At 40.6% G+C, this 24,467-nt stretch overlaps 1 protein-coding gene across 2 annotated transcripts in view; it reads left to right on the top strand.

Moving 5' to 3' along the window:
* The first annotated feature begins 1,212 nt into the window (after positions 1–1,212).
* The window catches only part of UGGT2 (UDP-glucose glycoprotein glucosyltransferase 2), a 190,019-nt gene continuing 166,764 nt past the window's right edge, over positions 1,213–24,467 (top strand). Inside the window, exons 1-3 of one of the 2 annotated variants that reach the window (XM_043581775.1) lie at positions 1,213–1,448; positions 15,794–15,876; positions 24,046–24,176. In XM_043581775.1, the coding sequence (XP_043437710.1) occupies positions 1,297–1,448; positions 15,794–15,876; positions 24,046–24,176 (366 nt within the window). In that variant the 5' untranslated portion in view covers positions 1,213–1,296. The remainder of the gene's footprint in view (positions 1,449–15,793; positions 15,877–24,045; positions 24,177–24,467) is intronic. The other variant, XM_043581784.1, reaches the window with a different exon arrangement.

Here is a 24,467-nt window from a genome sequence, read left to right as displayed (position 1 = left end):
ATGAAGGCTAAACATAGAAGATGAGAACTAAGTAGAATTTCCAGAGCAAGTTCTTCTGAGGAAAGGTATATACTAAACAAATGAAAGGAAATGAAAAAATTATCACGTTTCAGCAGCTTCAGGAGATCCAGATTCCCTAAAAGGCAGAGGAGTAACTGGAAAAAAGGAACGGCTCGGTACATCCTCCGAAACTATTTTTCCCAGCTGCTGCTTCTCTTTACCATATATTTTAATATTTATAATAAATTTAACAGCTTTCTGAATAGAAAAAGAAGCATGCCTGACGAGGAGTCAGAATCTCGACGCTCCACCTCCGCCCAGTTGAATAAAACGGAATATTTTGATTTGATGAATCATCTGTACTGGAAAAACACTTAACTCTGTTGCAAGCTTTTGTCTTTGAGCCTGATGCAGTAAATGCATGTTAACCTGGGGATTCAGATTCAGTACGTCTGGGGTAGGGCCTGAGATTCTGCATTTCTAAGGAGCTCATAGGTGATGCTGCAGCCGTCCTGTGGGCCACTTTTGAGTACAAAGGCTAAAAGCGAGGTTTCCCAGCCAGCAATATCAGTATCACCTGGGGCCTTGATAGACGTGAAATGTAAATTCTTGCATCCCTGCCCCCCACACCAGATCTACTGAATTAGAAACACTAGGATGAGGCCCAACACCCTATGTTTTAACCAGCGCTCCAGGTGATGTCACTGGTTTCCGAACAAGATTGCTCATTCAGTCACCTGGGGGCTGGGGAGAGTTAAATACTATTGGGCATCGGGCTTTCGAAAAGCTCTACCACGTGGCTTTAATATGCTATAAAATGTAGAAGCCCGTAGACAACTGAACTTGGATGGGCCTTATTTTCCGCCTGCGAAAACATGGGTAAAAGCCACGCCGGTTTCTGCCTTCGCTTCCAGTTTTTGGCATCTCCACCCAGCCTCAGTCGGCCGCAATCCCAGTTTGGCCTCCGGGAGCTATCCTCCCCTCCCGGTGTCCCACAGCCCCTGCGCGATAACAGGGGGTCGGATCGCGGACCCGCCGGAGCATCAGCCACGCCGCCGCAGGTTCCGGCACCGCCCGCACCTACGTGGCTCCAGGATCCAGCCCCGGGGGGCTCCCGGGACAGCCCCGGAGCGGGACGCGCATGCGCTCCGTGCCCGCCAGGCCCTGGCTCCGAGTAACGGACTGGAGCTCCCCCCACCGGAAGTGGGCGGCCGCGGCCAGAGGAGCCGGCTGTGCAGTGGCGGCTGAGGGCTGTGGGCTCCGGGTACGAGGGGCTCGCGCTTCTCTCTCCGCGCCATGGCAAAGGCCACGGACGTGGTGCGGCTGCTCCTGGGCTCCACGGCGCTGTGCTTCTCCCTGCTCGACGCCCGGACGGCCTCGGCGTCTAAGTCGGTGACGGCCCACTTGGCCGCGAAGTGGCCCGAGACCCCGCTGCTGCTGGAGGCCAGGTGGGTGCGGGCCGGCCCCTCTGCCGAGCCCAGCGCGGAGGGAGGATCGGCGGGGTCTCTCGGGCCCGATCTCGCCGTCTGCCGGCCCTCTAGCTCCCTCTCTGCTGCTGGGGCGCCCTCGTGCTGGGCGCTGGAGCATCCCCTCCACTCCGGCTACCCCTGCGCGGCACTCACTTGCAATTCCTTTTCCTCGCAGTTCATACTTTGCCTCACCTACGGTTTCTCAGACTTCAGGGCCTCTGTTTAATTCGTCTGGATCTCTTTCACATTTAAGAAAAAGAGGAATAGGAGCTGGAGTGTGGGTTTTAATGCAGGCAATTCCATTGATGTGGGGCAGTTCTTTTTAGGAAACGTATTGGAAGCACCTAGTGTCGTAATAACACCAGTGATGAGCTTCCTGTGGAGAAGGTAGCTTCCCCCAAGTTGTTTCTTCCCGAATCTCCTCCACTGAAATTAGTTCATGTCACTTTGCAGAAAAAAAGAGTTGTAGCTATTGAATTTTGCTCTCAGTATTCTAGAAGTTAAACAGAATTTGGAAGTTCCTTTCATTGGTTAGGATGAACTTTAAACTCCCGTTGCTTTTGTCCATTCAAAGAAACAGCTAATGGAACTAAAAAGAGACTCCCCATCACCTGGTACCACGTTGCATATATAAGATAGAAAAAGTTTTTTAATTGAGATGTAATTAACACACCATATTAATTTCAGGTTTACAACATAACATTCAGTGTTTGAATCGCGAAATGATCACAGCAATAAGTCTAGTTAACATCCATCACCTGACATGTATCCAAAAGGTTTTCTTCTTGTGTCGAACTTTTAACATTTCTTAGCAACTTTCAAATATGCAATACAGCACTCTTCACTGTAGCCACCATGCTATACATTACATTCCCATGACTTATTTTATAACTGAAAGTTTGTACCTGTTAACCTTAAAAATAAAAGTTATTTTACCAGCAGAAAACGGATTTATTCGGGAATAATAGAGAATTGCAAATAGGGAAAAGCAAAATATGGCATAGGGAAGTCTAACAAAGGAGAGGAACATTATTTTGTGCAGAAGGAGAAAGCATGGAGGGGTGGTTTGGAACAAAAGTCCTTTGGAGAAAAGCCGGAACCCAGTGTGATGACAGTTTCTCTTTGGCTGAGTTGCAGGACTAGTCAATTTCTTGTAGGAGATGCAATGTACCTTCTTTCTCTGTTGGGCCTGTAATTGATGATTCCTGTGGAAAACGTTCTGATAGAAGTCTGTAATTGACGTTGAGTGGTACAGCTTCCCACACCCCCAGTCCACTTCAGTGAGGTTTCTAATACTCCCATTTCATCATTTTGATCAAAATCTTTCCTTGAAAGCATTGCTGACCAAAAGTCAGGTTTTCCATATTTAGTGGTTTTGTCCCTCAGTGCCAGAAAGGATCTTTCCTGATTGTCTTGTCCCTACATAGGAGGGAAAGTACATAACGGTTGGAAACCACGTAAGGCCACATTTGACTAACAGGCAAGGTTAGGAGGTGGAACTCTGAGGCACTTTCCATCTAAAGTCTGTATCATTTCAAGACCATAAGTATTGGAGATCCTCTCCTAATTGGGTACGTCATTTTTATAAAAGTTTGACAGGCAACTAAATACAAAAAAACAATTAGGGAAAAACAGAAGAAGGAACATAACTTTCAAATTGTATGATGATTCCGATCCGGGACCCTAGGTCAGAAAGTATCCAGCTGAAAGTTTATTGGCACTCAATTCCAATTTAGGGGAAAAAGTTCTCCCTATGGGGTCCATTGGAGTCATGTATGCCTCCTGGAAGTCCTTACCTATAGTAGCCATGAAAGCAAAATAGTGAATACTGTAAGAATTAACCAAGTGCATTTGAGAAGATTCCGTGCAGGTAAAAACATGAGGCAATAACTAATGAACTTTTTGCAAAACTAGTGAAACTTCAAAGATGTATTCAAACAGTGTTGTTGTCTCAAAGAAACCATTTGAAAATCTTATCTAGTGATAAAGCCTGTAAGGTTGCAAATTCAGAAACCATGAGTTTGGATAAGAATTCAGAATCAGATGAAAGATGAATTCTGAACCTTCAACCCAGCCCTTCAGAAAAAGCAAGTGAAAAATTTAATTTGTCCTGGGATCATGATGAGGCTGTTGCTCAAAGGCCTAATCAAGAGAAGAGGTTTTCTCCCTTTCACAAAGGTTTGGGAAATGTGTACAAGAGCATTTCCTTTCTTTAATTTTTATTTTTTAGTGTTTATTTTTGAGACAGAGACAGAACATGAGTGGGGGAGAGATGAGAGAGAGGGAGACACAGAATCTGAAGCAGGATCCAGACTCTGAACTGCCAGCACAGAGCCCAATGCAGGGCTTGAACTCATGAAGGTGAGATCATACCCTGAGTGAAGTTGGATGCTTAACCCACTGAGCTACCCAGGTGCCCCTAGAGCATTTCCTTTCTACGAAAGAGCTGGTAGAAGCAATCAGTGAGGAAAAAGTACATAGACCTGGTCCCGGTATGTTGAAAAAGTTGTATTGTCAATTGTCCTCTACTTTCATTGCAGCTTACCAGATGGTGTGCAGGTCTGGTAGGGTTTGGTGATTTCTCCTTGGATTCATGTGAATCCAAGAGCCTATTCCTTGGAGTTTGGTGCCATTGGGATTAGCATTTCTTGATAAGAGCCTTTTCAGCAAGACCGAATAGTCTTTATGGAGGTGCCTTTTCCAGTTTCCAGCTTGCAAGATATGATGCTTAAGGTTGTTGTCTTCCGGGAATGCACTTTGAAAAAGATCACTCTACTAAAGCATGGTTATTTTTCATGGAAGTAGTTAGACCCTTGCAGTCTTGAAGTATATCTCCTCTTTTATCTACTGTAGCTCAAAGGAGGTACAGGGGCCAAGTGGATTGGGCATCTGTGACGATCTCAAACGGTGACAGTCTAGGAGGTTCAAAGGGGTGGAACCAAGATTTAGAGTAACCAATGGCAGTACTTTGGGCCAAGGTATTTTAGGATCTGTACAAATTTTTACAAGTTGAGTGTTAACAGTATTGTTAATATGTTCAAGTAACCCCGAGGATTGAGGACAATCTGCATCATGCCAGTGTTGTAAAACTGGCCAAACAGCACACACTTGTCAAAGCACCTGACCAGTAAAATAGGTTCCCAATCACTATGAAGTTTGAGAGGGTTCCCCAGTTAGGGATAATTTTTTCTAACAGAGAAGCAGCAGCAGCCTGTCTAGAAGGGAAAGCTTCAGTCCCGTGAGAAAACATATAGACCATTACTAAAACATGTTTCTATTCATGTAGTGGGAAAGCTATATGAAATCCATTTGGGCAGACAGGTTTCTCTGGCTTCTGTTTTAGACAGGTGGGGCAAGTGACGTAGGCACTTGTTGCAACCTCATTAACACTTCCCCAACAGTATTGGTTCATGAATGCTATTATTGTCAGTAGACCACGATGGTTTAATGTATGTATAGTGGTAAGTATAAGAACTTTAGAATTTCTAGTAGGGCCAGATATTTATTTGGTCCAAACCAGGGCTCTCCTTATTGAACCAACAATGACTAGATTTCCAATATTTTTCTCTTTCTGAGGCAATTGTTGGGTGTCGTCTTTCTGAATTATCATTTGGCAGAACATCTCTTTGGACCATAACAGGGGTCTGGTTATTAGTTTCTTTGAGAGTGGTGTTTTGGGCAGAAATATCAATGAGAAAGTTTTCTTTGGCCCCCAGGGAGTTGATTCTGGAATGGCCAGGAACCTTAATAAAAGTAGCCAGCAAAAGTGTGGTATATAACAAATTTTGGACATAAGAGCCATTTTAAATTTTATCCCTCTTGGAGGTAAGGAAACCTTGTTTCCATAATCCAAAGTCATGAGCTATCCCAAGGGCATACCAGCTCTCAGTATAAATGTTTGAAGTTTGGCCCCTGGCCAAAATACAAGGATGGTTGAAAGGGATTCCATGATTATTTTGTCAGTGGCAGGAATGTCTCTGAAGCGAGGTGATATCCCTGTGCCACAGGGTCAAATTGTTGGTTGTAATACCCTGTGTTTTTGGGTGAGTAATCCCAAGGGTATTCTCTCCCATCTCCCATACAAAGAGGAAAAAGGAAAGTTGATAATTAGGATGTCTGAGGGCAGGTGGGTTTAATAGGCTTTTCTTTAAAGTCCCCAAAGCAAGTCTTTCTGATTTTTCCAAATAGGGTGAGGTTTTATATTTTTTAGTAAAACATACAGAGATTGAGCCAGAAGAGAGAAGTTTGGAATCCAGTTTTGACAGTAACCAACCAGTTCAAGAAAAACTCATATTTGGCACTTAGTTTTAGGTTTTGGAAAGTTTGGAAAGCCGTGGAGTCTCTCTGGATCCAAATATTCTGAGGTCAGATGCCCTAAGTATCAAACCTGAGTTTGAGCAAATAGCAATTTTTCTTTAGAGTCTTTATTTCCCTTTAAGGGCAAAGGTTTTTAACAGGTGGATACTGTCTTCCTGTAAAGTGGTTTAAGGAGAGGGGCGCCTGGGTAGCTCAGTCAAGCATCCAACTTCAGCTCAGGTCATAATCTCATGGTTAATGGGTTCGAACCCCACATAGGGCTCCGTGCTGATAGTTCAGAGCCTGAAGCCTGCTTCGGATTCTGTCTCCCTCTCTCTCTCTCTCTCTCTCTCTCCCCTTCTCCTGGTCGTGTTCTGTCTCTCGAAAATAAACATTAAAAACGGAGCAGAGGAGCAAATCATCTAGGTATTGTAACAAAGTAGATAGAGACTGCAGAAAACCTACCATTCAAATCAGCTTCTAAGGTTTGTGAAAAGTAAGAAGAACCCTTTGAAACTCTGGGTGGGGCATTACTGTCCTGGTGTATTTCCATTCTTCCCAAGTGAAAGCAACTGGAATACTAAAGAATGCACTGCATAGATCAACTACAGTGAAAAATTTGCATCCGGTGGGAATGGTTGTCAGCATATGGGTTAAAAACAACAGGGTGCCGAGGGATAACAGTGTCATTTATTGCCCAGAGGTCCTAGACAAACCATCCTTGGCTACTGGGTTTTCTCATAGGTAAAATAGGTGTATTAAAGGGACTGGTACAGGGGATAATGGGGCCTTGAGCTTTGTAATCTATGAGCTTGATGCCTTGAAAGCCTTCTTTATTTATAGGATATTCATTAAATTTAGGGGGATGTTTTGAGGAATCTATTTGAATCTTGATGGGAAGTATACTGTGGATGCTGCCAGTATCTGTTGAAGATGTCGCCCACAGAGAATGGATCCGACAGGGATAAATGATCAGTGTCCTCAGACTCGGCTATAGTGCTATCAGACTCAGAGCGAATTGAGGGTGTCAAAGGGTCATTTAATTTACCTGGCTGCCTATTTTTATTACTATGGTCAAATTCTAGTATTATTTCTCCTTTTGGGAGAAAGGAACTCTGGTATATTTTTCTAAGAAATCTCAGCCCAATAGATGAAGAGCAGCACAGCAACTAAGGAGAAAGGTATGTGTATCAGAGCCCTTAGACTAAAGGAAGTAGGTTCAGTAACTGTGTTATAAACCTGTTGAGGCTTATGAGAGACTCCCCACCCCCCATTAGAACCATTTTAGTACTCCAGGGCAGGGGCTGTTTTTAGCAGTGGGATTGAGCACTAAGAGCGTACGTCTGGTGTCAATAAAGAGCTGCATTCTCAATCTTTATTTTGTAAGAGAAAGAGCATGAGCAGTTGAGTGGTTTCTCTGAGTTGATTAAGAGGGGAGACTGGGAAGAGCCTCGAACTCATCGGAATCCTGTTGTTGGGAATTAGGAGGACACTGGGAATATTGGCTACCCGGCTGAAGGAGCCTGGAGCACTTAAGCTGGTAACAGATTTTTCACCCCAATGCCCTAGCTCTTTGCAAATAGTAAAAACTAGGTTTTTGGTTTTGTTTAGGGTCTTTCATTTGTTGAAGATGAAAATCAAGAATTTTAAGAATTTGGGGGGCACCTAGGTGGCTGAGTCAGTTAGCTTCCGACTTCAGGTCATGATCTCGTGGTTCACAAGTTCAAGCCCCGCATTGGGTTCTGTGCTGACAGCTCAGAGTCTGGATCCTGCTTCGGATTCTGTGTCTCCTTCTCTCTCTGCCCATTCTCACTCTCACTCTGTCTCTCTCAAAAATAATGAAACCATTTAAAAAATTTAAAAAATAAGAATTTTAAGAATTTTATCAGTCTTTTTTGGGTGATGCATGTAGGATGTGTGCAAGCTAGTTTGCCAAATTGACTGAATCTGGAGTGAACAGAGTTTCCCATTCACCTCTGGTCCTTTTCCTAAAGGAGAAGGATCAAGTTCACCCCATTAATGAATATAGAGTTAAATGCTACCTAGGTGGATTCAGCATCTAAGGGAAGACCAGAATTTAAAGACAATTTGTAGAGTCAATTATAATAGTCATGAATGGGTTCACTAGGCTTTTGTGTGCTAGCCTAAAATTTGTTTAATCAACAGGCTTAGGAAAAGCTACTGCAATTGCTCAGTGGAGATTTCCAGCAAGTGTTTAGCATTTTGACAGAAGTTAGGTGTCAATTTCTGTAAATCCTTTTCAGGATATTCTCATTGGACTAGTTTTATCCGGTGTGGATAACACTGTGGGTTGTTCTATTTCTGTGGAAAATGGTATTGGAATTTTGATGGGGATTGCACTGAATCTACAGATTGTTTGGGTAGTATGAATACTTTATTCTTTTCATCTGTGAACAATGAATGTCTTTCCATTTATTTATGTCTTTAATTTCTTTTATCAGTGACTTCTAGTGTTCAGGTTTTTACCTCCTTGGTTAAATTTATTCCTAGGTATTTTATTCCTTTCGATGTACTTGTAAATGGGATTGTTTTTAATTTTCTCTGAGAGTTTGGTATCAGAAATGCAATAGATTTTTGTATACTGATTTTGTATCCTATCATTTAATTTGGCCTAATAGTTTTTTTGGTGAAGTTTTAGGGTTTTTTATATATAATATGATGCCTGTCTTCTTCAAACAGTGACAGTTTTACTCCTTCCTTTCTGATTTGGATGTCTTTTATTTATTTTTCTCTCCTCATTCCTCTGGCTAGAATTTCAAATATTGTATTGAATAAAAGGGATGAGCATGAGCATCCTTGTTCCTGATTGTAGAGGAAAATTCTCAGTTTTTCACTGCTGAGTATGATGTTAACTGTGGGCTTGTCATATGTGGCCCTTCTTATGTTAAGGTTTATTCCGTCTATACCCTGTCTGTGGAGAGTTTTTATTATAAATGGACATTGACTTTTGTCTAATGATCTTTCTGTATCGAGTGATCATATGATTTTTATTTTTCACTGTGTTGATATAGTATACCATGTTGACTAATTAGTAGATGTTGAACCATCCTTGCATCTCTGGAGTAAATCCCATTTGTTCATGGTGTGTGATTCTTTTAATGTATTGTTTGCTAATAGTTTGATTTTTGCATCTGTGGTCATCAGGGACATTGGCCTGTAATTTCTGTGTGTGTGTGTGTGTGTGTGTGTGTGTGTGTGTGTGTTCGTGTTCCTTGGTATCAAGGCAATGCTCCTTTGTACAACTCCTTTGTAAAAGGAGTTTGGAAGCATTTCCTCCTCTTCAAGATTTTAAAAGAGTTTCAGAAAAATAGGTATTAAATCTGTGAATGTTTGGCAGAATTCACCAGTGAATCTATCCGGTCCTAGACTTTTGTTTTTGGGGGAGTTTTTGTTTTGTTTTGATTTTTTGTTTGTTTACTTTGTAAGAGAAAGAGCATGAGCAGGTGAGGGTCAGAGAGAGGGAGAATCCCAAGCAAGCTCCGAGCTATGAGTGCAGAGCCTGAGATGGGGCTTAAACTCCTGAAGCATTGGAATGCTTAACCTACTGAGCCATCCAGGTGCTCCTTTTTGGGGAGTTTGTTTGTTTTGTTTATTACTCAATCTCTGTGGTAGTAATTGGTTCAGATTTTCTATTTGTGAGTCAGTCTTGATAGCTTATTGTTTCCAGGAGTTTATCTATTTCTTTTAGGTGGTCTGATTTGTTGGTACATAATTGTTCATATTATCTTGTAATCCATTGTATTTTATGATATCAGATGTAATAATAGTTGTATTGAATAAAATATTCGAGCCTAATGTGTGTCCTCTTCCTCTGTTTCTTCCCCTGTTTCTCCCAGTTTGCATCCATCTGATCCCATTCTCTGTTCCAGATCTGCAGTCTAACTTCTTCCAGTCTTGGATTTGTAGTTACATTGTCCTGATTTGTATTTGCCTTGAGTCTCTTAGAGCTGGAACTTTTGTAGTATGCTACTTCAGGTTCTTCATAATCTGACCCCCATCTATGTACCAACTGCATCACTTGTAGTGGGAGAATTGCAGTTCCTAAAAAGTTTACATCCTGACTCCTGGAACCTGTGAATGTTACCTTACTTGGATAAAGGATCTTGGCAGATGTAATTAGTAAGGGTCTTGAGACCAGATCATTGTGGACTATCTGGATGGCTGCTAAATCCAATGTCCTTATAAGAGACAGAAGAGGAGAAGGCTATGTGAACAGAGGCAGAGATTGGATTGATGTAACCACAAGCCAAGGAACACTTGTAGCCCTCAGAAGCTTGAAGAGGCCACACCGGTACCTTGATTTTGGACTTCTGGGCTCCAGAACTGTGAGACCATAAGTTTCTATTCCTTTAGGTTGCCAGGTTTTTGGTAATTTGTTACAGCTGCCCTAGGAAACCAATACAGACTTGATAAAATGGAGTGCTGCTGTAAGAAATAGCTAAAAATGTAGAAGTAGCTGGTAAGTCCAGCAAAAGCTAGAAGGATTTTGAGAAATGTGGTTAAAAAACAAAAGCCTACATGCCTTGAGGAGACTGTTGGCAGAAATAGGGACATTAAAGGTGATTCTGCTAAGGACTTAGAGGAAAGCAGGGAGCATGGTCATTAATAAAGCTTCTGTCATAGAGAATACTTATGTCTTCGTGAGTAGAATGTTGGTAGAAATAAGAACATTAAAGGCTCTTTTGGTAAGAGTACAGAAGGAAATGAGTGACCTGTTATTGGAAACAAAGAAAGATGATCCTTGTTTTATAGGGGCAGAAAAGGGGCCGAATTGGATTCTACAGTTGTGTGGAAAACAGTACTTGCAATCAGTGAACTTGAATAGCTAACTAAGGAGATTGCCAAGCAAAGCATTAAAGGTATCCCCTGGTTTTGCCTTGTTTATAGTAAAATGCAAGAGGACGGAGAGAAACTGAAGAAGGAGCTGTTCAGAAAAAAGGAAGCCGCACTTGATAATTTGGGAGTTTCTCCTGCTACCCAGATGGCAAAGGCTGTTAAAATGAGGAAACCCAGTGTTGGGGATGCATGCTTCAGAAAGAAGACCAACTTTGTGGCTGGTCAGTCTTTTTCTGTATAGGTTAGGCTTGTGACTCATGGGTCCATTCCACCGTCTCGGTAGAAGCCAGGAATGGAGCGGTAGATTTGTCCAGGATGGATCTGAGGAAGGTTTTTCTGGCATGATGCTGGTGAGATCTACAAAAGACCCAAAGGATTTTGATTATGTTGTATCAGCAAAAATGTTGCCAAAAGAGACAGAGACGAGATGAAATGAGAGAAGGCTGTCAGACTTTCAAAATTCCATAGGCAGGAAATTGGCTGATAAACTGCTTGGCTGCAAACACGCAAACATTTTTCCTTCAAGAGAAGGGAGTAATGACCCTGAGGGCATAGCCGTGGCACGCTGCAGAGAGTGGAGCAGCACGCCGCTGAGGGTTCTGCTCACGACTTGAAACCTAACACAATTTGTCCTGCTGTATTTTGAACTTGTTTGGGACTGGTAACTCCTTCATTCTTTGTAATTTCTACCTTTTGGAATTGGAATATCTGTCTTTGGAATTTGGAATGCGTATCTCGATACTGCATTTTGGAAGCAGACAGCTTGTTTTCTAGTTCACGGGTCCACATATGGAGAAGAATTTTTGCCTCAGGATGGAGCATACCCAGCGTCTCACTCCTACCTCGTCTAAATGATTTACATGATGAGATTTGAGACTTCTGGTGGTATTTACATGGGCTTTTGGTTTAGAGATGATGCCCAATGGGTTGAGATTACAGTGGGGGATGTTGGGATAGGACGTATGCATTTTGTATGCGGGACAGATGTGGATTCTGGGGAGCCCAGGGTGGACTTTAGTGGCGTGAATGGTGGCCCCCCAAAAGACAGGTCTAGATCCTGACCTGTGGGACCTGTTGTGTTAACCCTGACACCAAGAATTTAGACTTTTCTTCTCCAGAACTGTGAGAATAAATTTCTTTCATTTTAAGCCACTATGTGGTAATTTGATATGGTAATATAACACTCTACTATGGTCCTTTCTTCGTTGATGCCCTATTTGTGGACCTACCATATTACTTTCTCTTTGGCTGATTCTTTCACCTGATAAAACTGATGTCTTTCTAGTATGTTCTCCTAACATCTGGTCCATACTTCTGTAATAATCCTTATTGAAAGGTATGTATGCTAATCTCTGCTGTAAAATGTGAGCTGCAGGGGATAAAAATCTATATTTTGCCAAGGCACCGTGCACAAAAGTAGGTGCTCAACAAGTATTAGTAATAAGTATTAGCTCAGCAGAAGCAACGAGTATTTCCTATTCATACTTGTTTTCCCAGGGCTCAGTACATCAGGATCAGGTGCCCAATAATGTCGACGCAGTGGAAGGGACTTATATTAGGTAGGGTCTACTTCAAACCACCATCAGAATTCCCTCTATACTCTAGCTGTGTACCTGACCTATGGAAAACTGGTGTCCTGCCAGGGTAATCCAGCTAGGACGCTTAGTGTTACCTCATGCACTTACCTGTTCTGTTGTGAACAAATATAAATTGTCAGCAAGTCCTTTGTTCGATAAACTAAACTCTTTCCCACTGTAATTTTTATCTAGTGGTCTTGACTTTATACTTTTGAACCAAATCTCTCCTTTGTGACAGTGTAGCAGGCTGGCAGCCTATAGTTTCTTTAACCATTGCACTTCTTTTGTGTTTTCTAGACTCCATTATTCTACTCACATCTGGTTTTTAGTGTTTCCTTTAACAAAAATTGTAGGAAAATCAAAGAGGTTGAGGGGAATAAGTGTAGAATAGGAAGAATTGAGAGCATTGGGTAGATTGAAGGAGCTTGGGAGATAGAAACTTAAGAGAACTGTTAGCTCTCTGTTTGGGATGCCCCCTTTTTTTATATATATATTTAAAGCATTCATGGGAATTTCTCCCTCCCCCTCCCCATCCTCTGCCTCTGCCTCTCTCCTGCCTCTGCCTCTCTCCTGCCTCTGCCTCTCTCCTGCCTCTGCCTCTCTCCTGCCTCTGCCTCTCTCCTGCCTCTGCCTCTCTCCTGCCTCTGCCTCTCTCCTGCCTCTGCCTCTCTCCTGCCTCTGCCTCTCTCCTGCCTCTGCCTCTCTCCTGCCTCTGCCTCTCTCCTGCCTCTGCCTCTCTCCTGCCTCTGCCTCTCTCCTGCCTCTGCCTCTCTCCTGCCTCTGCCTCTGCCTCTCTCCTGCCTCTGCCTCTGCCTCTCTCCTGCCTCTGCCTCTGCCTCTCTCCTGCCTCTGCCTCTGCCTCTCTCCTGCCTCTGCCTCTGCCTCTCTCCTGCCTCTGCCTCTGCCTCTCTCCTGCCTCTGCCTCTGCCTCTCTCCTGCCTCTGCCTCTGCCTCTCTCCTGCCTCTGCCTCTGCCTCTCTCCTGCCTCTGCCTCTGCCTCTCTCTACACAGAATCTTTTAGTTCAGCCTAGAAATTTGAGTGCCTATTTTGAGCATGGCCCTGTGATGGGTACTGTGTGGGAAGCAAAGATGACTGAGTATGTCCCCTACCTAATTTATAATTTAGTATTATTTGCTAGGGGTGATTACAGGCTGATGAGGGTAAATTTTTATAACCTGTAACTTCCACATCTAAACTGCATTTATTCCACTGGTGTTGCTCTTGCCAAAAATATTTTTTGGAATTTTACTTATAACTGCTGTCAAGCTCTTTTGTACATATAAACATATTCTGTAGAAATCACTTTTTTTCTCTGTGGTAGAATTTTTTGGGAAACACTGCTTTTTGGAGCTAGATGTATAAAACAAGTGATTGAAAATGCCAGTTTTTTCTTTTTTCTTTTTTTTTTTTTTTTTTTTTTTTACTTTTTTTAAACTTAAGGCGAGGAGCTGATTTAGATGATCTCTCAAGGTTATTTCTCTCTCTAAAATTAATGATGAGTTCCTGGCAAATTGCCTCTGAAAGTAAATTCTAGAAGAGTTCCATAAGTGCTGAGAGCAGTGGTATGTTGAGGGAATAGTGTATTCGAAGACTTTCTCAAGGTCTTTGAAGGCTTATACTTCGATGTGTAAATTCTGGCATCAAGAAGTTTGTGGACCTACCATATTACTTTCTCTTTGGCTGATTCTTTCCCCTGATAAAACTGATGTCTGTGGCTGCACAGCCTCTGAACAGGTCTGTTGATGTCTAGGCAGATCAGTTAGGTGTTAAGTGGTGCTCCCTGCTTTGCTTAACGTTTTGTACCATTCCTGTCCTTTTCAGGTCACCCGTTCTGTTTATCCCATTATTTCCTCTGCTTTTAGCTTCTCCTTTTTTTTTTTTTTTTTTAATGCCATTGAGTTGGACACCGTTGCTAGCAAGAACCGCTTACCAATTGCTTTGAATTCTAGTGCTTGTCCTGTTTATGTGGATGAATTAATCAGTTTTTCTCTTTAGTAACCAAACTCACAAGAATTACTTTGCATGTGTCTTGAATGTCCTTGTACTTTCCATTCATATTAAGCATCAAAGTTTACCAAGACTCACGAGAAAGATAAGATGGGTGATAACAAATCTGTACTGTCTGTTTGGTGCCTGGTTCCCCACTAGTTTAAACGGTTGAATCTACTTGCTTTGGGTGTCCTGTGCTTTGTTCTATACGGAACGGAATATCCTCTCGCTTAATTCATTATTTCCAGAGGTTTTAAATGGCTTTGGTCATTTTTTATGACTTACATTCTGTGGAAAAATCGAAGTGTCTGGGATTCAAGGCCAAAGACGTTAACTTCCTATTTGTTTTTTCATTATGGTATTTTCTCTTCTAAATAATAAGATTGTCTACATAAATAACAAAATAAAAATAATAGATAATACTATTTTTTAAAGTTTGAGAGAGTGTGAGCAGAGGGAGAGGCAGAGAGAGAGGGAGAGAGCGAATCCCAAGCAGGTTCCATGCTGCCAGCATAGAGCCCAGCTCAAGACTCGATCTCATGAACCAGGAGATAATGATCTGAGCTGAAATTAAGAGTCAGATGCGTATCTGACTGAGCCACCCAGGCATCCCTAGATAATACTTTTTTTTTCATTTTTCTTAGTTTATTTATTTGAGAGAGAGTGTGAGCTTCGGAGGGGCAAAGACAGAGGGGGACAAAGGATCCAAAACTGGCTCTGCACTGACCACAGAGTGCCCGATGCAGGGCTCGAACCCACAAACTGTGAGATCATGACCTGAGCCAAAGTCAGACACTTAACCTACTGAGCCACCCACGTGCCCCTAGACAATATTTTTAAAAAGTGTTTATAGAACCAATTTTTATAGAACACCAGGTTGTGTGTGTGTGTGTGTGTGTGTGTGTGTGTGTGTGTGTGTGTGTGTTACTTTTATATAATACTCCATCACGGTTAAATTATACTTCTCAGTTTGCAGTAACATGGATGGAGCTGGAGAGTATTATGCTAAGTGAAGTCAGTCACAGAAAGACAAATACCCTATGATTTCACTCATGTGGAGTTGAAGAAAACAAACGAACATAGGAGGAACAAAAAGGAAAACCAAGAAACTGACTCTTAACTATAAAGAACAAACTCCTAGTTACCAGAGGGGAGGTGACTGGGGGGATGGGTGAAGTAGGTGATGGGGATTAACAGTACACTCACTTCCCATGATGGGCACTGAGTTATGTATAGAATTGTTGAATCACTATACGGTACACCTGAAAGTAATATAACTATGTGTTGGAATTAAAATAAAAACAAAAAATTATACTTCTCAATGGTATTTCACATGGAGAAACAAAATAAATCCATTTTTTACTTATAGCTAATGAAGAAAAGCCAAAAGTGATTTCTTGTGCAGTCTTTTCCAGTCATGAATGTATGCTTGTCTGTTCAGAATGATATCTGTGTAAGAATCATCCACTTGTTCTCTTCATTAAAATGAAAGTCACTTTAATTTTTGGAGGTTTTTAACCATAAGTTATAATTTGGTTCTAAGGTATAGTTTCTCATTTCATTTCTCATTCCCATCTATTAACTGATTACTTTTATTTTAATAGTGAATTTATGGCAGAAGAAAGTAATGAAAAATTTTGGCAGTTTTTGGAAACTGTACAAGAATTAGCCATTTATAAGCAAACAGGTAGGTGATGTGCATATTATAATTTAAAGGTTTGGATTTATGTGCATACATTAGATATGTCTATTTTTAACATTAAGGGTGAAGTGTAAATGCTTAATTGGGTTAGTAAATCTGAATATTAAATTTGAAAAGATGTTTTCCTGGATGTTTTCCTGTATTCCAAGCATCCATTTCCAAAAAATAAAGGTTTTAATGCTTTATTTTAAGAAAATTAATATAATTGACAGTGTTTGCATATTGTTTTATAATCAAAGAGAAATAGAAATTGTTGAATTATGGCTTTCTTTTTACCTAGATTTATATGAAATAGTATTACTTTTGTATCTAGTAGTGTTGATTTTTTTTTTTTTGCCAAAATACTTGTAAACTCTTAAAGAGATTTTTTAATACTTGCCTGTAACAAATCAGGTAATCTGTATGCTTTCATTTCACTATTAGAAGAGTTACTGATTCCCGCTTTTTAAATATGTACGAATATATATTACAAATGTGTACATACATCTGTCTTTAGAATGGGCATGTATTTATTAATGTATTCTTAGAGGTCAGTAGATTAAAGATAATGAAATTAGGTTTTAGCAGCACAGGTTAAAAGGTTAATTATTAATTATTATAAAGGAAGGCTATTTTCCTGACTCTACAGAGAATGGAATAAATATTAATGTGGATCCCTCAAGAGCAGATTCTTTAGCCTGGTAGACATGGGGAGAACTTCTTACTATGGAGATTAAATAGTTTAGAGAAAATTTACTATGGTGATTAGTTTATGATTTTGTTCTGGAGTGTAAATGTAAGAGAAACAAGTTTTGAATATTTTAAGTGTTCATTTATTGGACTCCTTTTGGCTCAAGTGGCCTTGAATTTCAGCAATTTGATGATTTCATGAGATAGGTTTAAAAAATAGAGCAGACATGCCTTTAGCGATACTTTAAACTGAAATATTTTCAAAACCAAGTAATTTGCCTTTTAAAAAAAACTTATTACTGAAAAGCTTCATTATTATCATTATTTGGGTCACAAGAGATACTGTGCACTGCTTTAGATACTGGGAATACAAAGATGAATAAATGTGATCTATGGTCCCTGGACCCCACAATATTGTGAAGGGGACAACAGAAGAATGTTAAGAGCTTCGCGGGATGTGGACGACATGGAAGTGCATGAAAAAGGGCTTGCAGTTATTATTTCAGAGAGAGCAGGACAGCCTTTCTAGTGGTGAGTGTAGGAGTAGAGTCTGGAAGACAGGGACAGCCAGGTGGTAGGGAAGGGAAGAAAGCAGGAGAGAGGGTGGAATGCACAGAGGAATTTTGACCACTTAGAAGTCAACTTGCAAATCAATGGGAAACTGTCATTGATTGGCTTTGTATTTGCCCTGACAATTTTGGTTTTGGTATTTAAGGTAAAAATAGGCTAGATTAATATGTAAGATTCTGATAGTTTAAAAAAAATCCACCAAATTTTGTGTCTCTCACCTAAGCTCCTAAATGCAACTATCCCAAATCTTTGGTTCTCAGTATGTACCTTATAGCCTTATTCAGTGCCATTTTCCATTGGGAAGCAATCTGGAAAATTATTTTTACAAATTTTGAACTCTTTAAGTTGCTTAGATATAGCCACATATTTTAGCTAAATGAAATGACATGCCTGGACAATCTGATGACAGATGATTATTAACAAGTTGGAATATAAATTTAGGAATATGTAAGCTCTGCTTCAAGCATATAATGTAGGAGGTGTGTATTTCAGGGTTGAGCCTAAAAGAAATTCTACTAAATAAGAATTACTAACACTGAAGATATAATTCTGTTAAAATCATTTATAATGGCAAGAATGAAGTGCATAAGCTGCATCATTGCTGATGTTGTTAGGTGTAGGAGAGAATGGCGTATATGAGGAGTTAAATATGTCAACAACTGTCAGATTTACTGAATTTACTTCCAAGATATTATCCTAGAGGAAACATTTTAAATCCTCAGTTACTTGTAATTTTTTAGTTTGTTGAATCTCCATGAGACCCTGTAAATACTCTTTACTGAAGAATAATTCCGGTGATCTACTTGTCTAAAAAAGTTGTAATCTTGAAGATTTAACATTTCGAATACAGGTGCTATTTCCATGCCATTTAGTGAGAACACGTTACATTATGTGTCAGCAAATTAAGACCTTTTTAAACATTGAATTGCCTGGTTTTGCAACCATTTTAGATGGTTTTGCTACAGAGTTCTATTTTTGTCAATGCTTCAAGATTCAAGTGGCATGATATTAGCTAACCTATGAGATTTGTGTGGTGAGTTAGAAATGTCATCCAAGGTTTATCTAATTCCAGAGTCCCTATTTATTTTTACTTATGTGCTCCACATAGAAGAAGCTCATTCTCAAAGTCCTTGAAGATTTCTGCGGTTTTTACATAAGTAAAGTTGCTTATGTATTTTAATGGAAAGATTTTCAGAAAATGTTATGACATTTCTAATTCAGTTACTTGTAACTGAGAACTGGGTTTGGATAGGAGGATGATTGCAGTTTGGATGTGTCACATTTGAAATGCTTGTCGAATATCCAAGTGAAGATCTCCCATAAGGTGATAGATGATGGAGATTTAGGTGGTAAAAATCTAGGCTAAAGGGTAGGATTTGGGAGTTATCAACATGAAGAGAGTCACTGAAGTTACAGGGAGAAGGTATAGAAGGAGAAGAAAATAAATCCCAAGGGCAGAACCCTGAAGAACATCAATGTTTAAGAACCAACCAGAGGAAGAACTAGAGGATAGAGACTAGAAGTACCCGTAGAGGCAGGTGAAAACCTAGAAAGCACGTTGTCCTGAAAGCCAGGAGAATATTGATAAGTGATGGATGTTATCAAATAGCATAGACAGATCAAATAATGTGAATATTAAGCTTTTAACAACAGAAAAATTGATGACTTAGTAGTTTCACTGGTATAATAACTATGGTAGGTTGAGGTATGAGTTGAGGTTCGAAGCAGAGATAAGTATTAAGTCTTTCAAAATTGACTGCGAAGCATGACAAGATGCTCAACATCCCACTCACCAGGGAAATACAAATCAAAACCACAGTGACATATCCCCTCACTCCAGTCAGAATGGCTAAAATTAACAACTTGGGAAGGATGGGTATTGGCAAGGATACAGAGAAAGTGAACCCTCTTGCACTGTTGGTAGGGATGCAAACTGGAAAATGGAATGGAGATTCCTCAAAAAGTTAAAAACTGGGGCACCTGGGTGGCTCAGTCAGTTACGTCTCTTCATCTCTCTGTAAGCTAAGTCTGTCTCATCATCTCAGCTCAGGTCTTGATAATCAGGGTTGTGAGTTCAAGCCCCATGCTGGGCTCCATTCTGGATGTGAAGCCTACTGGGGGTGGGGGGAGATTAAAAATAGAACTACCTTGCAATCCTGTAACTGCACTACTAGGTGTTTACCCAAAGAATACAAAAATACTAATTTGAAGGGGCACATGCACCCCAATGTTTATGGCAACATTATCAACAATAGCCAAGTTATGGAAAGAGCCCAAATGTCCATCAACTGACAAATGGATAAAGATGTGTGTGTGCACGCGCACACACACACACACACACACACACACACACACACACACTGGAATATTACTCAGCCATAAAAAAGAATGAAATGCTGTCCTTTTCAATGACCTGAATAGAGCTAGAGAGTATTATGCTAAATCAGTAAGTCAGAAAAGGACAAATACCATATGATTTTACTCATGTGGAATTTAAGAAAACAAACATAGGGGAAACAAAAAGGAAAACCAAGAAACAGACTCAACTATAGAGTTACGGGGGGGGGGTGGAGCTGAGTGGAGGGATGGGTTAAATAGGTGATGGGGATTAAGAAATGAATTTGTGATGAACACCTGGTATTGTATATCTAAGTGTTCAATCGCTAAATTCTACCCCCGGGGTCGGGGGGAGGTGGGGAAGATTGTGAAGCAAATAAGATGAATCAGTAGCAGACTATGGAGGCTGCTGCTTCCCCCCCCCCCCCCCCCCGCCAAAGGTGAGAGTGATTTATGTATATTAAATGCCAATAGGCAAAGATCAAGTAAAACATGAGGCTGGAGAAAGAGGAAGGATATTGAAAGGGCGAAGTTGTTATCAGCAGGTTGGTTGGTAAGTCTGGATTCAGTGATTTTAAAACTTCAGCTGAAGTAGTCCAACACCTCCATCTCACGATTGAGATGATGGTACAAGTTAAGCCTAAATAACCGATGTTTACTTTCTATAAATCCCTGACCCCTACCTGCATCCATCTCTCCCTTAGAGACCTTGACAGTGACCAGTGACAAAACTTGATCTCAGTTGACAGGCACTACTCACGTTTGTTTCTGTTGACGATCTTCCCTGTTTTCATGGAGGACTGATCCCTGTTCGATTGATATAGTCTTAGTTATGTTATTATATTAATTTTGGCTATTTTTCTGTTGGCCCTGCAGCTGTTATGTCTTTTTTAAGATCATTTCTCTAATCTGTACTGCTTTTACTGTTGAAGGTGAGTCTTACTTGTGTTACTTTTTTATTCTTGAGGGAAGGTAACATAACTTCCTGAGAAATCCCGTAGTTTGTTAAAGAAGTAGGAATGAATGTGCACACCTATTCTAGAACTCTTTAAAAGTACTATATTGGGAAAGTATCATGGCCTAGAATGAAGAGACTTCCTCATTTTTTAAATATTCCAGAAATGTATCGAAGGCCTATTTTATGTGCCAGGAGCAGAAAGGTATAATTGAAAGCCTAGAAAAGATTCCTGCATTCGCAGCTTATAGCTTAATGGAAGGGACAGCATTATTAAGTTACAAATAATTTTTAGTTACAGTTTTGAGAATTGACCTAGAGATTGTACGGCCCTGTCAGAGTGTATGACAGGATCTGGGCTGGGAGGTCAGAGAAAACTCTTTCCACAACAATGGCATTTAAGCCAAGGTGTGCTAATAGGAGTTGGCTGAACATGCACTGCCTACCCTCCTGCATTTCAAACGGAAGGAACATCGTGTGAAGGCCCTGAGTGGTTAGCCCCCTCTAGCTCTGGGCATTGTGTCTTGGTCCCCCATAAGCAGTAGTGAGTCGGCTGGCAATCCTTTCTTCCCCTTACTGCCATCTGATTTTGCCTGCCAGTATTCTTAGTCTTTATCTTTGTATTCTTAAGTGTACATAAACTTGGACTACGTGCTCTGTTGGCTTCGGTGATATTCTTTCATTCCCAGATAATATTTGTGAGGAATCTCCAACCTTATGTTACTTTCCACTTAATTTCCCTTTTGTGGCAGTTTTGCTGGTTGTGTGCTTTTCTGTGTCACCGGAGCGTGCATCGTTGACCAGGTCTTCTGTAAACCTCCACTCCTTCAGTTATTCTTGTTCTAGTTAAGTATATTCAGAGCTCACCCTCAAACTTGATGCTGCATTTCCTCCAATTATTTCTTGGTTATGTGAAGTTTGCTCCCTAGTTGATGCCTCATGAATAACTCCTAGGAATGATGACCTTGAGTTCTTCACATGCATGACTATGTACGTGTGTGTGCATTTTGTACTTCAGGTTTTTAACTTTAAGGTCCTGTAGTTTTACTGGAAAGTGCTGCAGTGCTAACCATTCTGAGTCTTCATTCTTAGGTATATAGATTCGTTGTTCCTCTTTAATTCTGGACAGTTTTCTTGAATTACGGAGTTTCGTATCATCGTTGTTGTTCGTTCTGTTCTATTCCCCTGATTCTCTGTTGGGAATATAATTATACATACTATAGGTCTCCTTGGCCTGACTTCTATATCTGTCATTTACTCAGATCTTTTTTTCATTTTCTCCTCCTTTATTTCTGATTCATTGTCAGTTCACCTTTCCCCTGCATTTGGTATTTCTGTTTTTCTCAATTCTTTTTACTTCGGTGTTACCTCTAGTTTAGTCTGTATTTTATGGTATCCTTTCTTGTTCTTTCCTCCATTCTTTCAGTACAATTTTCATATCCCCCTGTATTTTAGTTCTCTCACTCTTGAGCTTTTTACCCAGAGCTGTAAAGGGGTTGAGGTTTTCTTTTTATCTTACTTGCAAGCCAAAAACTTAGCTTCCCACAGTTTCAAGGATCAGACATGAGACATGAGACTTCTGGATCCGAGCCGAAAGACTTTATAACTGACCAAGGGAAATCTCCCCAGTCGTCCACAGCTTTCTCTTATCAGCCAGGACCCATCACAGTAATTCTTGAGACTTATTACTGGCCTGTTCGAAAGGATCTGTGATTGGCACGATAGACCGTATGAACGATTGAATCATAAGTTGGTTGTAATTCTGCATTAACGTACTCCACCCTGTCCTCTGCTTGGCAAGCCAAAGTTCTAATGCGTTTCCGGCCTTCTGTCCGTACTGGTAACAGATTTCCTTCCTTTTTCACTCCATGTAGATATGTGTGTCTGTACCTATTGTCTGATGAAGGTCAGACCTTACCTCATCCAAGATAGGTCTTTGTACTTGTCATCGTGGGTTGGACTTGAAGCTGACAGAACCACTGGTAGGGAAGGCCCCTTGCATGGAAGAGAGTTAACCACTAAGACCTGATTAGGGGAAATTTTTGAATGTACTGCCCAGTTCTTGAACTGTAATCTCTTATTTTCTTTTCAATAATAGGCAAAGTAGAGGACCACTTTTTGCCTGATTGACCATACTATTTTGTCAGTATGTTCACTATCAATTAACAAGGACTTCTTCTAATCCTGTCAATTTGACCCATGGAGCTGGGTCTTTTCTCCTCCAAAAATCCATGTTTCTGTCAGCAATCCATCTCTGATCTGTCACGTACTGTGAAGGATCTGAGATTTTACCATTTCCAAGCTAACAGATTAGTTTCGTGGATACTGACAGAAGACCTGAAACCCTGGACGAGAGGCAAAGGACTTTATTACTCAAAGAAAAAGCAGTACCCACCATGTCCACATTATTTGTGCTGGCTCCCTGAACCCCAGTTCCCATAGAGCAACATAGAAGTCAAGATGGCACCTGTACCATGAATGGGTTGAGTTAAGGAGAGGAACCAAGCAAGGGTTGAGAGCCCAGCGCCTTTGAGCAAGCAGTAAATACTGTAGCAGTCAGCAAACACCCAAATCTCCCTCACCACTCCCAGAGTTTCTCCATTCAGACAGTACCCTTTCCTCCTCCCCCAGGAGGGTGTCTGTAGTTGCACATCCCTTTTGTCCTCCCTTTTCACATCTGGGAACTGTGAGTGAAGATCTGGGTCTGCCCCAGCTCAGCTCTTTTAATGAAGTTTCCATCAGTTGATAGCTTAATGCCAAGGAGTAAAGGAGAGAAGACATGACCAGGGAATGTCTAGGGGCCAGTTTATGGGCGTCTGCGCCAGTTGGCTCCTGAGCTGCTATGCTGTTACCTTGCCATCTCTGGCTGACACAGTGGCAACAGTGCAGATGATAAGTACACCTCAGGTGGTGTAGAGAAAAGAAAAGAGCAAAAATATAGTTCTTTCCCTGGTTATTCCAAGAGTGTCACCAGGCCCTCTGTAGCTCTCAGCTTCTGTTCTCTTTGGCCCTCTCCATCAGAAAGATCTGTCTCCCCTGGGGTGTCAGAGTTCTTAAATTCTAGGATTCATCCTTCTCTTTGGTGTCTTCAGGATCTTGGGAGATAGGTTTAGAGGAAACCAGCTTCAGGTTATTCTATACAAGAAGACCTTTCTCTTCTTTAAGGTCTGTTTCAAATTCTGTCTCCTAAAATATTCTGGACATACTAATTGCGTTTGGCTATGTGCACTGAATCTGAGTAGAATTTATTTATACATGTCATTTAAAATTTATTAACGATCATATTCTTCAATTTTTGCGTGCTGTTCGTAGTCTCCTCTTAAATGATAAGTAGAGCCTGTATCTTTTCCTTGTTATTATAACTCCATAACCTTGGAGTGAATTGATCTGATATGCTGGCATCTTCCAAATAGATTGACAATATTATTTTTACCTGGACTTACATTGATTGTACCTCACTGGTAGATCCAAATGAAGTTAATAAAACAGATCTTGATTTTCCACTTTTCTCTAATCCCAGCCATAACCAAACTTAAGAAATGATTATATATTAGTTTTACAGTAGAGGTGTGTCAATGTATTGAAAATGAAATGACGTCCTTTTATTTTGAATTTTTTTATAGAATCTGCTTATTCTTATTACAATTTAATCCTGAAGAAAGCTGGACAATTCTTAGACAATTTACATATCAATCTCCTAAAGTTTGCTTTCTCTATAAGGGCATACTCACCAACTATTCAGATGTTTCAACAGGTACGTAAAAATACCCAAACTATAATTGACAAAGAGGCATGCTGGTAGTATACATAAATCTATCTTAATGTGAGTATCTTTGGTTCCAAAGGATCTGCAAACTTACAATACCTGGTTCCGTAGCCTATCATTGATTATATTATCATTGTTATTGATTGTAATTGAATATATTATATAATTTTATAGTTCTGTGGAATAAGGAGATTATGAGGACAAATCATTACTGACATGAACAGTAATGAAAGTTTTAATTTGGAATTTTTTCAATAACTTTGAAGCATGTATTTCCTA

This window comes from Prionailurus bengalensis, chromosome A1 (genome assembly GCF_016509475.1).
Source record: "Prionailurus bengalensis isolate Pbe53 chromosome A1, Fcat_Pben_1.1_paternal_pri, whole genome shotgun sequence".
Lineage (NCBI taxonomy): Eukaryota > Metazoa > Chordata > Mammalia > Carnivora > Felidae > Prionailurus > Prionailurus bengalensis.
Note: the sequence above shows the minus strand (reverse complement) of the source record. Positions and strands in the feature narration are given on the sequence as shown.